This window comes from Urocitellus parryii, unplaced genomic scaffold (assembly GCF_045843805.1).
Source record: "Urocitellus parryii isolate mUroPar1 unplaced genomic scaffold, mUroPar1.hap1 Scaffold_71, whole genome shotgun sequence".
NCBI lineage: Eukaryota > Metazoa > Chordata > Mammalia > Rodentia > Sciuridae > Urocitellus > Urocitellus parryii.
The window spans coordinates 1,882,725-1,898,287 of record NW_027554142.1 but is presented as its reverse complement, the minus strand read 5'-3'; the positions used below and the strand labels follow the sequence as shown (position 1 = coordinate 1,898,287).

Genomic DNA, 15,563 nt, shown 5'->3' with positions numbered 1-15,563 from the left:
GTCAGGTGGGCAGGCGGCGGCGCGGCGAGAGTCAGGTGGGCGGGTGGCGGGGCCGGAAGCGCGGGGCCGGGCTGGAAGCGCCTTCGGCTGCGGGGGAGCGGCGGGGCTTGCGGGCGGGGCCGGAAGCGCCTTGGGCTGCGGCGGGGTGCGAGGGCTGAGAACCCCGGCCTCCCCGCAGAGCCATGCGCGGTGGGCGGCCTCTGGGGGACGTGAGCGCGGCAGGAGGCTGTCCGTCGTGCGCACCGTTGAGCTCCTCGCGCTGCTCCTTCACCTTCTGCGGTGGCTCACACGTGTGCCTGAGCCCTGGCGACCGCGTCTTCTGCGTCGGCGAGAGTCAGGTGGGCGGGTTAGAAGCCAACGTTTTTATTTGAAATCTGAGACATGTTCTACTTTTGAAAGTCTCACCTTTGCTATTGCCATTTATATGTCCTTTAAAACCAGAGCTGCCACACCCTCCAGCCCAGCCAGCTGTTGAGCACACAGGCCTCCCACCAAGCCGCCCTCTGCTCTCCCCCACATCCTCTCTGTGAGCAGGCTGAGTGGTCTTCAGCCACATTATACCCAGGCACTTTAGAAACAGTTTTTTTGAGATGTGATTCACCTCACGTACAACTCGGGAATTGAAAGTGTGCACACGTCATTTCAGAGGTTTTAGGATGTTCTCACTTGTGCAGGAATCACAATCAACTTGATTCTCATCACCCCTGTGCCCATCAGCAGTCACTCCTGTCCTCTGCCTCCCTCCCCAGCCAGGCACCCCCACTTGAGTTCCATTCCTGCTGCTTGCCTGCTGTGCATAGCTCTCACAGCGGAACCGTACCGCACGTAAACTTTCACATTGGGCTTCTTCCACTTCATATAATTTTTTGCCAGCTCATCCATGCTGCATGACATATTCATTCCTCCTTTGTAATAAATACTTTGTGCTGCTGTCTTTAACCTTTTGAAATGATGCCTGGGCCACTGGTTGCATCCAGGGGGCCAGTGCCCAGAGCTGAGGGTGCAACATCTGTCTCCTCAGGCCAGCAAGATAATCCTGGAGATCAAGAAGGCCTTTGAGGAGAGCCTGAGCATGCTGAAGTGGATGGATGAGGACACCCGGAAGTCAGCCAAGGAGAAGGTGAGGCTGCCCGGGAGCTCGGGCACCCAGGCTTCCTGCACCGGGCGAGAGCAGCAGAGAGAGTGCAGGGCTAGGAGAGGCCAGCCTGTCCCCTGGGCACGCATGGATGCTGTCCTGCCTTGTGACCAGTCTAGCAGGCTGGGGGGACAGCCTGAAGCCCAGTGTCACACATCTCTTGGCCGAAGGTGGACAGGCAGGAGAGCACGCGCAAGAGAGGTGGACCAAGCCACTGTGGTGCCCACTCCCTCCACAGCTCCCAGTTCCCCAGTGGTGGGGGACGGAGCCTCAGAACCTCATCACCTGCCAAAGGTTCCAACACTTGAACTTTGGGGACACATTTGGACTATAGCAGCTTCCCTTGGGGAAGCAACATTTAATCAGAAACCCAAAAGATTAACTGGGGGCTGGGGTGGTGGCTCAGCGGTAGAGCACTTGCCTCACCTGTGTCAGGCACTGGGTTCGATCCTCAGCACCACATAAAAGTAAAGAAAAAAAAGATACTGTATCCACCTATAACTAAAAAATAAATATTTTTTTAAAAAAGATAAGTTAGGCAAGGAGGGAATGTTTCCAAAAAGAGATGTGAAAGTCCTAAGTGGGGAGGTGCCTGATCCCCCGCCCCTTGACCTGACCCTGAGCCCAGAGCCCGCAGAGCTGGGGCCAGCTGGCCAGCATCGCGGGTGCTCAGTTCTGTGTCCCTCCCATCTAGGCGGACGCCATCTACAATGTGATAGGCTACCCCAACTTCATTATGGACCCCAAGGAACTGGACAAAGTGTTCAACGACGTGAGTGGTTTACGCCCTGCCATCCCAAGTGCCCACTTGGGGAGGGGCCAAGGTGGGCGGGACACCCAGGGCTTCTGGAGGCAGGGAGGCTGACCTGGCATCATGACAGCCATCAGGGGATTAGCTCAGTGGGAGAACGCTGGCCTCGCATCATGACTCCAACTGGTTCAACCCAAGCACTACATAAAATGGGGGTCAGGGGGGCTGGGGCTGGCTCAGTGGCAGAGTGCTTGCCTCACACACGTGAGGCCTGGGTTCGATCCTCAGAACCACATTAAATAAATAAAAAAATAAAGATATTATGTCCATCTACAACTAAAAAATTAAAAAAAAAAAAAGGTTTTGGGGAAGCAGATCCTAAAAGGTGCAGCACCACCTGACCCTGAGCCCAGAGCCCACAGGGCTGGGGTCAGCTGGCCAGCATCACGGCCCTAAAACACCACGGGGTGGGTAGAAAGTGAAGCCCCTCACACCCCCGCTCCTGCCCCAGAGCGGCCACCTGTCTTCAGGGTTGTACCCCGACCTCCTCAGAGAAAACTCGGACCTCAAATTTTGACCTTGAGATGGGAATGGGAACGAGGAGGCAGCCATCCCAAATGCACGGTGACGCTCCGCTGAGGTGGAGGGGGATTGCTGCCTCCCTGCTTGCTGCCAGAACCTTCGGCACATCACCCCTTTAAGTGGGTTGTGATTTTGCCCCAAATAATAGTTTCCTATCTTCTCATGAGTGAAATTTCTGAAATTCAGGCATTTTTGAAATTATAATAACCTCTCATCATGGTTCTATTTAAAACCTAAGACTATTAAAATTACTTCTGAGAATAGGAGACTCATTCCGCAGCCATGTTTCTTAAGAATAATTTCAGACACCCCAGGGTCATCATGATGCGAGACCCAGAGTCTCCTGGAGATAGCTCAGGAAGGGCCCACAGGACAGGGACCTGCCCCTAAGGGCCCAGTGTTTTATAGCAGCCCTTGGGTACACCGTAAAGATCTGGAGTGGACCTGGGGGAGGGCTTTGCACCTGTCAGGAGCTGAGAGGCCTTGCCCAGGGGTGGGGGTGTGATAACACCTGTCCCCTGACATTTCAGAGCTAGACTCCAGCATGGTTCATTAAATCTGTGCTGTCCAATTTGTTAGCTACCAGCCATGGGGGGCTATTTAATTCATCAAAACTTAAGTTAATTAAAATTTAATTACACTAGCACATTTGAGATGCTCGGTAGCCACCTGTCACCAGAGTCTACCATATTGGCCAGTGTGGGTATAGAACACAGGGAGAACACACCCATCGTCACAGTCCTGCAGGACAGTGATGGAGATACTTCTTGCCCAAGGGAACCACTGCCGGGGCATCCTGCAGCACTGTGACACTGTCAGGCGCCTGAAGGAGACAGTTGTTGCTGGGCCCAGCAGGTTAGAGGCCTCCGGAGGGGTGGAGCCTGCAGCTCCAGCCCACACTCTGGCCCTGGTCCTGCCGACCCATCCCTTCACCTCAAGGGGTCTGAGTTTCTGAGTTTCCTCTGGGCGTGCTCTCATCCTGTGTCTCTGCTTCTTTCTTCAATACACGGCAGTTCCAGACCTCTACTTCGAGAACGCCATGCGATTTTTCAACTTCTCATGGAGGGTCACCGCTGACCAGCTCAGGAAAGCCCCCAACAGAGACGAGTGAGTCCCCCAGGCCCGGCCAGGAAGGCCTTGGTTCCCCACCATGGGGATGCACCCCACTGAGCTTGCCTTCCCCACCCACTGTCAGGTGCCAGGTGTGACTGTCACATTGGCCCTCTTTTCAAATTAAGAAATCAAAAGCCACTGGGTGCGGTGGCACATGTCTGTAATCCCAGCAGCTCAAGAGGCTGAGGCAAGGGGATCGCAAGTTCAAAGCCAGCCTCAGCAACGGCGAGGCGCTAAGCAACTCAGTGAGACCCTGTTTCTAAATAAAATACAAAAGAGGACTGGGGATGTGGCCCAGTGGTCGAGTGCCCCTGAGTTCAATCCCCAGAACCCTCTGCAAAAAAAGCCAGAGTAGAGCCCATCCTGGCCCCAGTCTGTGTGCCGCAGTGCCCAGCCTGTTGGCAGAGTGAACCTGGCCTCTGAGGCCGAGGAGGCCTGGCGCCACATCCCAGCTTCATGGCCTTCGCATTCAGAGCCTTCATTTCATTATCTTCGAAGTAGAAGGGAAGGGAACTGGTTCTGGGGTCATTGAAGCAATCCAGTGTGGGAACTGGGGAGAGCCAGGCCCTGAGAGGAGGCCCTCCGCATGGGTGAATGTCCCATAACTCCTCACAAACAGGAGCGGTGGTTTCTCCCACTGTCTCCCTGAGAGCTGGGGAAGGTTCTAGATGGGCGCTGATAACCAAGCACATGAAAACACTGCAAATACCACTGTGCATCAGTGTCCCTTAGGGAGCAGTTTCAAAGATATTTCCCTAGGATGAGGGTGTAGCTCAGTGGTAGAGTACAGCCTAGTACTTGAGACCCTGGGTTCCCTCCCCAGCACTGCCAAAAATGTGGGTGAGGGTGTGGGGGTTGCCTCCTGAAGTTTTTTTTTTGTTGTTGTTGTTATGGTGGTGTTTGGTTGTGGGGGCTTTTGCAGCGGGGGTAGGGAGTTCCTGGGGATTGAACCCAGGAGTGCTTTATCACTGGGCTAAATTCCCAGCCTTTTTTTATTTTTTATCTTAAGACAGGGTTTGACTAAGTTGCTGAGAGCCTCACTAGGTTGCTGAAGCTGGCCTTGAACATGTGATCCTCCTGCCTCTACCTCCCAAATTGCTGGGATTACAGTTGGGCACCACTGCACCTGGCCATAGCCTAACTTCTACCCCAGATCTTAAGTCAGAATAATCTGGAGAAAGACCCTTCTTTTTAAAATGGTCTCCCCAGGAAATTTAGATGTAGTCAGCCCAGTACTAGTCCCTCCACTCCTGAAACAGGATAAATCTTACCAAAAGTCAGAACGAGTCCTCTTTGCCTCTGGCGCCCTCTTGTGGGCAATGGAGGTTCAAACATCCTTTTCCTCCAAGTTTTCCATTGTCAACCAGGGTCCCCCTAATAAACAAGAAGGTAGGTGGGCCTTCACCTTCAGAATATGGCACAGACACTACTGCCAATTTACCTGGCTTTTTAAATTTTAGATTAAAATTTTTCACTTAAACTTGTCTTCTAGCCAGACACAGCAGTATTCATCTACAACCCAAGCTACGCAGGTGGCTGAGGCAGAAGGAGCCAAAGTTCAAGGCCAACCTAGGCAATTTAGCAAAGTAAAAAATAAGGGCAAGGGATGAAGCCCAGTGATAGAGCACCCCTGGGTTCAGTCCCCAAGGAAGGAAAGATTAATGCAGTGTGGAAAATCTGAACCAGTCGTGGTGGTGCACACCTGTAATCCCAGTGGCTCAGGAGGCATGGGCAGAAGTTCAAAGCCAGCCTCAGCAAAAGTGAGGTACTAAGCAACTCAGTGAGACCCTGTCTCTAAATACAATACAATATAGAGCTGGACTGGGGCTCAGTGGTCATGTGCCCTGAGTTCAATCCCCATTAGCCTCCTTGCGCCCCCCAAAAAATACAATATGAAAAATCTGAAAACTTATCCATGAACTTTTCATACCCTGTACACTAAAATCATTGATCTGTCTTGCACTTTTTGGATTTTTTACATAATCATGGCCTCATGCATTGGTCCTTTGGAAAATAGCGTTTTGCCAGGCATGGTAGCACATGCCTGCAATCACAGCAGCTAAGGAGGCTGAGTCAGAGGGATCATGAGTCCAAAGCCAGCCTCAGCAACTTAGCAAGGCCCTAAGCAACTCAGCAAGACCCTGTCTCTAAATACTATATTAAAAAGGGCTGAGGATGTGGCTCAGTGGTTACACACCCTGGGTTCAGTCCCCAGTATGAAAAAAAAAAAAAAAACAGAAAAGAAAAAAAATTGTGGTTTCACTAAGATTTACAGATTTTCCACTTTCATATACTGCAGCCAAAAAAAATTTTTTTTCACATTAGTTAACATCATAGTTGACCTCCTGAGAAAAGTCTTAAAGTACTATCAAATTCATGATGGTCAATACAAGTTTTCCAAAATTTTAATTTTTCTTTAAAACTTTAGTTTTTTTTGAAACCTCACATTTTTATCATTGGTAATAAATGACAAAATGTGAATTATTTACCCTGAGGTGCTAAGCTTCCCTTTTCATTTTCAAGAACATGTCTGCCTAGTTGCCCAAGTCCAAAATTCCATGGCTGGTCAGTCATCCGAAGAGGATGAGAGAGGCCTGAAGCACCACGTGGGTATTTCCCCATTGGTCACACGGGATATTAAAGACTGGTACTTGGGGGCCGAGATTTAATGGAATTAATAGTTAGGCTACTTTTTCCTGGGTGTTGTCAATGAAAATGACTGGCTGGTTTGTTTTGGTTGGAGCACCTTCTGGGGAAGGAGAGGTGGCTGCTAGGACTTGCCTGGCTCCCTGCCCAGGCGGCAGCAGTGTCATCCACGGTTGCTTTTGTACCTTGATGCACATCTCAACAAGTGGCAGAGGCAAAGTGTCTCAATGTTATAATGAAGATAGTTTTGACATCATAAACCAGAGGATCTTGGGGACTGTCCACAGACCACACCTTAGAACAGTTTCTAGACACATTTCAAGCCTCAAAAATAACCTCAATTCAATATCTGATGGTCCCTCTTGCTGTCTGTGAGTGCCTTGGTGTGGCACCCTCTGAGGTGACATCTCTGATTTATAGACATTCAGGTGTTTTCTAGTTTCCCCCTCAGAAACAGTGCTGCCCGATGTCCTTGTGCTGACTTGGGCCCGGGTCAAGGAGAACCCACTGGAGTTCCACTCCGCCCACCGCCTGGGCTCTCTTGCACCTGTTGCTTGCAGGTGGAGCATGACCCCGCCCATGGTGAATGCTTACTACTCGCCCACCAAGAATGAGATCGTGTTTCTGGCTGGGATCCTGCAGGCACCCTTCTACACCCGCTCCTCGCCCAAGTAGGCCATCTCTGGTGCTGGTGCCCCGATGGGTCCCCTGCCCCTCAGCCAGCCCTGTGTCTGCAGCTGACCCTGACAGCCATCTTACTGAGCCATCTGCGCCCCGGTGGCCAGGTGGCCTAGGATTGCAGCGTCGTGGGTGCAGAGGGCAGCAGCCCCTGTCTCCTGCCTTCCCTCCAGGGGTCTCTGGGGCCGAAAGCTCCTGCAACCAGGGAACGTGGCACAGTTGTGCAGTCAAGAGCCCCATGTGGGAAATACTGCTGTGCCGGTGGCTTAGAGCAGTCACAGCCAGGGAGTTGGTGGGTGAGGGCAGTGTACTAGAAGCTGGACTCCTGGGATGACCGTGTGGAGCTTGGGAAGAGGTGCTGGCCCATTCCCAGGCTCCGTTTGCTTTAAAGCTTAACTGCTAGTCTGTGGGAGGGGACAGTGATCCTCTAGAGTGTCCAGCACGAGCATGTCACCCACAGGGCACAGCTGGCTCCCTTAGACTGCCCAGCCTCCCACTGTCTCTAGGGCTGTGTCCCACAAAGCCCCGAGAGACTCTGCTAAATCTCAGGCCCAAGAAGTGAGGGCCACATGACAGGGTAGGAGCCAGAGGCCTTGCTCTCACTTTGCGTTTCTCCCTCCAGGGCCTTAAACTTTGGTGGCATTGGTGTCGTCGTGGGCCATGAGCTGACTCACGCTTTTGATGATCAAGGTACAGGTTCCTTGGGGTCCCTCCAGACAGAGCCCATCAGCTTCTTAGCCCCGTTGCCTCTGCTCCCTGGGACTTACCTTTGGAGAGAAGGACCAGAGTCTAAACCCTGGCTCAGCTGCTTGCCAAATGCTCACAACTCGGCAAGTTACGTCATTCCCCAAGCCTCCTTATCTGCAAAATGGGTGCAACAGATCCAGGTGGGGGTGGAGAGGATCGTGTGAAGACTATAGCTAGCACCTTCTAGAGGGTGCTGGGTGCTCGGTGCTCAGTGGGAATCAGAGACGTGGAAGTCACACCCTCCTCAGCAGCTAATGTCCAGGGTCTTCCTCAACTGCCCCCTGCTTGGGGACAAGAAGGAAGTGGCAGAGACCCTGGAGACCAGGCCTGGCATGTGCTCCTGATTCTGTCAACTCCACTGGCCCCTTGCTGGCCTCCATTCCTTGGGATCCGAGGCCCTTGGCCAGTGGAGATCCACCCCACGCCTCGAGCCTTTGTACAGCCGCTCAGCCGCCTGCCTGGCCACTTTCCCCCACCCTCTCCCACTCGGTCTGGCCCTCTGATGGGCATCCTGTCCCTGTGCAGGCTGGAGGGTGGGGGTCAGACAGAGGAACCCACTTGTCACTGGGAGAGAAGAGCGATAGCAGGGACAGGTCCCACGGTGCCACTCCTGCGCTCCGACCACAGGGCGGGAGTATGACAAGGACAGGAACCTCCAGCCCTGGTGGAAGAACTCCTCAAGCAGCAGAGGGAGTCCATGGTGGAGCAGTATAGCAGCTACAGCGTGAATGGGGAGCCCGTGAACGGCCGCCACACCCTTGGGGAGAACATCGCAGACAATGGGGGCCTCAAGGCGACCTATCGGGTGGGTCTGCTCCCCCTGTGCACCTGTCCAGGTCCACATCTGTCCAGATGCCTCATCAGTAGGTCAGCGTAGAGACGCCTGGCAAACTGCAGGAGTGCTGTGCCTCAGTTTCCTCATCTGTCGGTGGGGGTGGGGAGGATATGAGCACTGACTGTGGATGCAGAGCCTGAGCCGGGTGCCCAAGGCCCTGTGCTCAGAGACCACCTGCCTGAGAGACCCGGGAGAGAGCCAGGGTGGGGTCCACCTGCAGAGCCGGCCCCTTCTTACCTTTGAGGGGGAACCCACTGCCAGGTAGGGCAGCAGGGCCCAGGAGGACACTGAGCACAGAGCCAGTTCTGGGTTCTGATCCTAGTCTAGAGTAAGTGGCTACCATCTGAGCTCATTGGCTTGGCTCTGAGCCCCTGACCTACACCCTCAGGTGGCCAGAGGTGAAAGCAAGTGACTCAGACACAGGTCCCGGCCCGAGAGGCAGCCTGGCAACTCACCAAGGAAAAAGGGCCAGGGGCAGGGGGTGGTGGAAGGAGTGGGAAGCAAGGGCCTCTGTCACTGAGAAAGGAGCTTGGTTCTATTCTGGTGACAGTGGGAGCCACTACAGGGTCAAACAGGAGACATTATCTAAATCCTTCTTTAAGGCAGGTCTGCAAGCCCACAGCCCGTGGGCAAATCCAGCCCCAGCCTGTCCCTGTAGGTTTGGGGGACCTGGCCACACTGTGTCCACAGGTTGCCTGTGGCTACTTTTGCACTCTGAATACAGAGGAGGATAGTTCAACAGGGACCGGTAGCCCCAAAGCTGGAACATCTACTCCGGCCCTCACAGAGGAGGTCTGCCAACACCCGCCCTAGACAGTTTGCCACATGAGGAGGGGACCAGGCTTGTGTCCTCCGTTCCTCTGAGTCAGGGCGACCCGTTGGAAGCTGTTGTGTGGTTACCCAGGCAAGAGGCCGTGTGGAACAGAGGGAAGGGTGAGGAGGGTCAGATTTGGGGTGTTTGGCTTGGCTGGAAGAGTTGGGGGGCACTCTGGGATTTGAGCCTGAGTAACTAGGAAGGTGGTGGTGCCATCGTATGGTGGCAGGTTTGGTGAGGGTACGTGTGTGTGTGACTTATTCCTCTGTGCCATGCTGAGTTGGATGTGACCTTGGGTGTCCAGCTAAGGCAGTTGAATATCCAGATCAGGGAAGAGGCTGGCGCCAAAGTGCACATTGGAGAGCCATTGGCATTGTATGGCGTTTTAGGCCTTGGGGTTGATTGCACTCCCCTTTAGGGAGGGAGCAGAGAAAGAAGAGGGATCCTCCAGGCTGAGCCGAGGCCCAGACCCCAGAAACCAGCCCCGGCCTGCACACTAGCACCTCGCCCCTATGTCTTGGCTGCCCTCAACCTCTGGCCTTCTCTCCTCCCAGGCTTACCAGAACTGGGTAAAGAAGAATGGGGAGGAGCAGACCTTGCCCACGCTGGGTCTCACCAATGACCAGCTCTTCTTCCTGGGGTTTGCACAGGTGAGTTCTTTAGGGGAACAGGTACAGGTCCCCTCCGATCACCAGCTCCCTAACTCATCAGACCATCTTCAGGTCATTACCCTGTGAGGAGGTGAGCTTCCTGTCATTAGAGAGATTCAAGAAAGGGCCAAGAAAGAATACTAGTATCCTGTATGTGGTGGAGTAGGCCCCTCCTGGTTCTGGGGTTCTAGAAACTTCTTAACATAGCCAGACATGGTAATGCACGCCTGTAATCCCAGCTCCTTGGGAAGCTGAGACAGGAGGATCACAAGTTCGAGGTCAGCCTCAGCAACTTAGCAAGACCCTGTCTCAAAATAGAAAATGAAAAGGGTTGGGATGTAGCTCAGTGAGAGAGCAGCCCTGGGTTCAGTCCCCAGAACCGGGGGAGAAAGAAATCAAGACCCACCAGGTCGGCACTTGAGTTGGCCTTCAGTTGATTCCCAGAGCTGCTTCACGAGAGAGTGTCCTGCCCAGTAAAGATGAGATCTGGACTAAATCCAAGATTTGTAAAGTAGAGTTTGGGCAGAATCCCAGCCTGGTACGTTGGCATCAGACAGAGACCCGGCTCTGGCTGAAGAGACACAGCTCGGTGACACCTGCGTCAGAGAGGTGCACAGGCGCACACCAGCCTCCCCTCCGACCCACCCACGGGCCTTCCTGACTCCTTGGGGTGTGAGCACCAGGCGAGGGCTCATTCTACCCCTGCACAGTGACCCCAGCTTCTCCCCCTTGTTCCCTCAAAGGTCTGGTACTCTGTCCGTATGCCCGAGAGCTCCCACGAAGGCCTCATCACCGACCCCCACAGCCCCTCCCGCTTCAGGGTCATCGGCTCCCTCTCCAATTCCAAAGAGTTCTCAGAACACTTCCACTGCCCCCTTGGGTCACCCATGAACCCTCGTCACAAATGTGAAATCTGGTAAAGGGCAGAGCACAGAGAGCCAAGACGGAGGAGAGGAAGGGGCTGAGGACGAGCCCCGAGGGGAGGCTGCCGAGTCCGCCCCTCCTTCCAGCCCCTTGGCCGCCCAGGGCCCCTTCCCCGAACTGGAGGGTTTGCAGCCGGCACTGGGCCAGGTGGGGGTCCTCCACATACCCGAGTTGCTCCCCTGTGCAGACCGGCATCCCAGCGTGCACCAGCTCCAGCGGGCATTCGGGTATCAGGCTGGTGGCTCACCAGGCCTGGGCCCCACAGCGACAAGGGCCGGGGGACACAGCCCCCTCGCCCACATCCAGCACCACATAGACCACAATTACCACCGTGTCAAATGCTTTAAGATATATTTTGGGGGGAAACTATTTTTTAAACATTGTGGAATACACTGGAAATCTTCAGGGAAAAATGCATTTAAAACACTTTTTTTTTTGTGGGAAGGATTGTTATATTTATTATGTTTTCTTCTTTTTTCCTAAATAACATGTGGACAAGGAAACCCCACTGATTTACCCCCTCACTGCAAGGCTGGGCTGAGGCAGGGACACACACACACCTGCGCCAGGCCACTAAGCAAATCCTCTGACTGTGGTGACTACTGCATGGCCACCCACAGACAGGAAATGTGGGAGCCAGGCAGAGGCCCAGTTCATGGCCTGCTGCTCTCAGCTTGCTGCCCCTGCCCCCCAGAGTTCAACCATGGAAACCCCAGCAAGGAAGATCTCATCCCCACAGTCACAGCAGAGGACTGATGGCTATGGCAGATGAAGCCAGGTCAGGGTCCCCAGCATATTCTGAGGGCACCCAAGCGCCCTGGATCTGGAGCACAGGGCCCTCCAGCACCAGATACATGCAGCTGCCCGTAGACCTTCTCTTTTGGCCCTTCCTCTTCGGGTCACCCCGCGGGACCTGTTGCTTCTCTGTAGCAACTCCCCACCCCAGCCATTCTGGGCTCTGCCTTGCAGGATCTCTCTCCCCCAAGGGAAGGAAGAAAGAGACTGTCGTTCTTCTTGTCTGCAGAAGGGTCCAGATCCTCCCCTGAGCTCCGTCCTCAGCCCCCAGCCTGGTCAGCTTCCAGACCAGTTCTCTAGTGCCTTATCTGAGGCTGCAGCCTGGGCCGTGCTGAGGAGATGACCCCTGCCCCAGTGGCCCAAGGCCATACTCCCACTCCTGATGCTCACAGGGCCATGTCTCAGCCCCCAGGAGCTCTGGCCTGCAGGGCTGTGCTCTGGGTAGTAGAAGGTAGATGCTGCTGCCCTCGCCCTGGGCTCCAGCCATCAAGGCCCACTGGTTTAGATCAGGACGTCCCCTGCAGCTGGACAGGCTCCCCTCCTTAGACAGGAGGCTAAGGGAAGGGTTCCTCAGCGCAGTCTGGCCCGTGGAGTCAAGAGACCAAGAAGGTCACCCCTTCCTAGAGGCCACAGCTCCTCCCAACAGTGGATGCTCAGGCTCCACCAGGTAGGTGGAACCAACTGCAGCTGCACAGCAGCTCCTGTGAGAGACCAGGCCCTGCCCATGGCGCGCCCCTTACCTAGGAAGCCTTGTCCAAGAGGCACAGACAGCTTGGGTCAGCAGGAGGCTTGTGAGTGGGCTCCAGGTGAGGCCCCTGTTCCTCACAAACAAGTTCAAGGCCTGGGAGCTCTTTGGGAGAAAGAGAAGAAGGAACCAGGGAAGGAGCTAGAGCCAGCCACCTGGGAGTTGGGCCTTTTCCATCCCTGTGCCTCCGCTGCCCCACCCTCCTGCCTTCCCCAGGGAAGGGTGGTCCAGGAAACTGTCAGCACTACCAGCCAGACACAAGTGTCTTGGCCTGGAGTCTAGCCAGAGGGAATGGAGATGGCACTCCCAGTCAGGATGTGCGGGACAGGGGGAGAAGTCCAGGCCCACGCAGAGGCAGCGTCCCCACTCCCATTGCCCCTCCACAGTGTCAAGGCCAAGGGGAGATGGGCAGCTGCACTCCCAAGACCAGGGGAGCCTCGGGCTTGCTTCTATGTGGGCACATGGATGTGGGGTTTGGAGGTGGGAATCTATTTTTTGTATTATGTTTCGTGCTACTGTAGTTTTGTGTGGCACTATTGTAATTAAAATAAAGTACTTGTATCGAGAGCCACTTGTGTCTGAGTGTCCTTCCAGGGTGCTGTGCATCCTTTGGAACCACAAGAAAGCCCCAGCCAGCCCAGAGCGGCCCACCCTAGCCTCACTAGGAAGAGGCTTTGGACCCTGAGGAACAGCTGGAGCTTCCTCCTGCCTGCACCCACCCAGCCGGCACCCCCCCCCAGCCAGCCGGGCTTCATGGACAGGCTTGTGTGCACCCCCTACCCGTGAGAATGATGCATCTCATGGCCTGGGCCCAAGGGGCTCCCTGGTCAACGTCATCTTTCCATTATCTCAGAGCAAAAGAGTTTCTGGATCTCCGATGCTTGGGCAGGGCAGGCAGGAAATTCAAAGAGGTCCGAAAAACAGCCTCCCCTGGCTTTTACATGCGTTCTTCCTGCTGCCTAGAATGTTCTGACTTCCCCACCTGGTGAACTCCTACCATCTTTCAGTGCTCCACTCACCATCACCTCCTCTAGGAAGCTTCAGGTCTGCATGGGGGTGCTCACACAGGCTTTCCTCTCCTTCCAGAGGGTATTAGTTTACTAGGACTGTTGTAACTAGGTACCACAAACACGGTGGCCTACACGACAATTGAGGTGTTGGCCTCCCAAGTCTCTGGGGTGTGGGTCACCAAGCCCAGCCTGACTCTACCTGTCTTTAAAAGGAGTAGGTCATTTCTCTGTTTCTCTGTCTATAAGACCTACAATGTACTCTCTCTTCTTCTGTCTTGGTAACCATCAGGTATGGGCGACAGTGAGGATGCCAGAGACAGTGATATGCTTTGAGCTCAGATTGTCCCCATGAGGTGCGAAGGGGCCTGCGAGGCCCATAGGCCCCAGTGTCTCTCTTCAGGGCAGCTGGGAGAGCCCCCTCCCCTCCACCTCTTGTCCTCAGGAGAGCAGCCTGTTAAAAGAGCAGGTCCCTCTCTGTCACTGGCTCCCACCTCTTGTGTTTGACCCTGTTGTGTCCTGTTTTGTCTGGGGCAGTGCCGGGATTAACCAGGCCTCAGGCTGCAAGTGCCCCACTGAGCCACACCCCAGGCCTCCAGCTTCTTTCTGGAGCCCAAACAGGCCAAGCCCTTTCCTACTGAGGCTCTGGGTCCCTTTTGTCCTTCAGGCTGGAATGTTCTCTGCACAGAGGGCACACCCCTCCCCAGCAGGATGGATGCGTGAATTCTGTTTAGACCTGCCATGAGTCACATGCCTATTGGAGTGCAGCCATGTGCAAGAGTTCTCACCCGCCTCCCCTGGAGCTCACAGTCTGTGGGACAGAGAATTTCTCAGCCCTGATGCTCAGAGGAGGTGTCATTCGGGGACACTGGGTTGTAGGGCAGGAAGTGGCTGAGCTGGGTTCTGAACCCAGGCCGCCCACTTGGAAAATGTGAGAAGCCGCTAGAAACAGAATGCCCCAGGGATGCCACGTGTGCAGAACACGCATGTGCGTACACACACACACACACACACACACACACACACACTCATGAAGGCACAGGATGGAGGAGCTGGCTGCTGCCCACCCTTTTCCCAAGAAGGGAGCTTTTAGCCACCCTTCCCCCAGCCCTGGGCCTGCAGATGCCCTCCCTCCAGACAGGCCACCTCCCAGGGACTAAGGACAGGCTCCTTCCTCCCCCTGCTGGGGTCCCAGTGCCCCTTGCCGTCCCCATCTTCCTAGACCCTCACCCAACCTTGTTCTCCCCCCAAACAGGACTTGAAACCCCAGCCTGGCCCTTCAGACTTCACCCGACACATGTGGAAACACACAGGATGTAACTTGGGAACAGCTGGAAAAAGTAAGCAATCTGTAACAATCGTGTAAGCAGAAGGGCCTGCAGAGGCCTCTAAAAGGGTGAGGGAGCAGGGGGTTAGGACAGACTTTAAACTTGTAAAGAGTTTGGCCCACTGAAGAGCCCAACCAGAACTTGAAAAATCTCAGAAGAGAAAACTGAGAAACTTTACCAAATACCGTCAGAGAATGCCCTTGAGCACCCTGCCGGTGGGCGGAAAAGTCCAGTGTAACATTCAATGCCAGCTCTCCCCAAATTAATGTGTGATTTCAACATACTCTCAGCCAAAACCCCAAGATCATTTTGCATAGAATTTGCCGAGCTGCTTCACATGAAAGGGAAAAAGCACAATCAGGACAATTCTGAAAAAAAAAATTGAAACAACGAAGGAGCTATATTCCATATGTAAATATTTATAAAGCAATGGTAAATGAGAGCTGCTGTAGGTTAGGAACAGGTACCAAACTGGAATAGAACAGAAGCCAGAGACAACCCTGCACATATATAGGAATTAGTGGAAGATAGAGGAAGCACTTCGTGAGTGGAGAAATGAACCATTTAATAAATGGTGTTGGGAGATCCATTTGAGAAAAACTGAATTTAGATGGAATTCCTTCCTACTGTGTACATCAGTAAGTTCTCTATGCATTAGAAACCTAAACAGACTAAAATTATAAATGTATTAGATAAAATATAACAATCTGTTTATAACTTTGGATTAGCAAAGCCACCTTTTTTTAGCATTTATTTTTACTGTAATTGGACACACAATACCTGTATTTCTTTTTCTTTTTTTAATTAAAATAC

General features: G+C 53.8%; 1 protein-coding gene across 3 annotated transcripts in view; it reads left to right on the top strand.

Moving 5' to 3' along the window:
* The first annotated feature begins 3,486 nt into the window (after positions 1-3,486).
* LOC144252962 (flavin-containing monooxygenase 5-like) overlaps positions 3,487-15,563 on the top strand; it is a 62,917-nt gene continuing 50,840 nt past the window's right edge. For all 3 annotated transcript variants that reach the window (XM_077794967.1, XM_077794968.1, XM_077794966.1), the window contains exons 1-5: positions 3,487-3,575; positions 7,528-7,595; positions 8,280-8,457; positions 9,856-9,951; positions 14,678-14,762. In XM_077794967.1, coding sequence (XP_077651093.1) covers positions 8,350-8,457; positions 9,856-9,951; positions 14,678-14,762 — 289 coding nt within the window. In that variant the 5' untranslated portion in view covers positions 3,487-3,575; positions 7,528-7,595; positions 8,280-8,349. The remainder of the gene's footprint in view (positions 3,576-7,527; positions 7,596-8,279; positions 8,458-9,855; positions 9,952-14,677; positions 14,763-15,563) is intronic.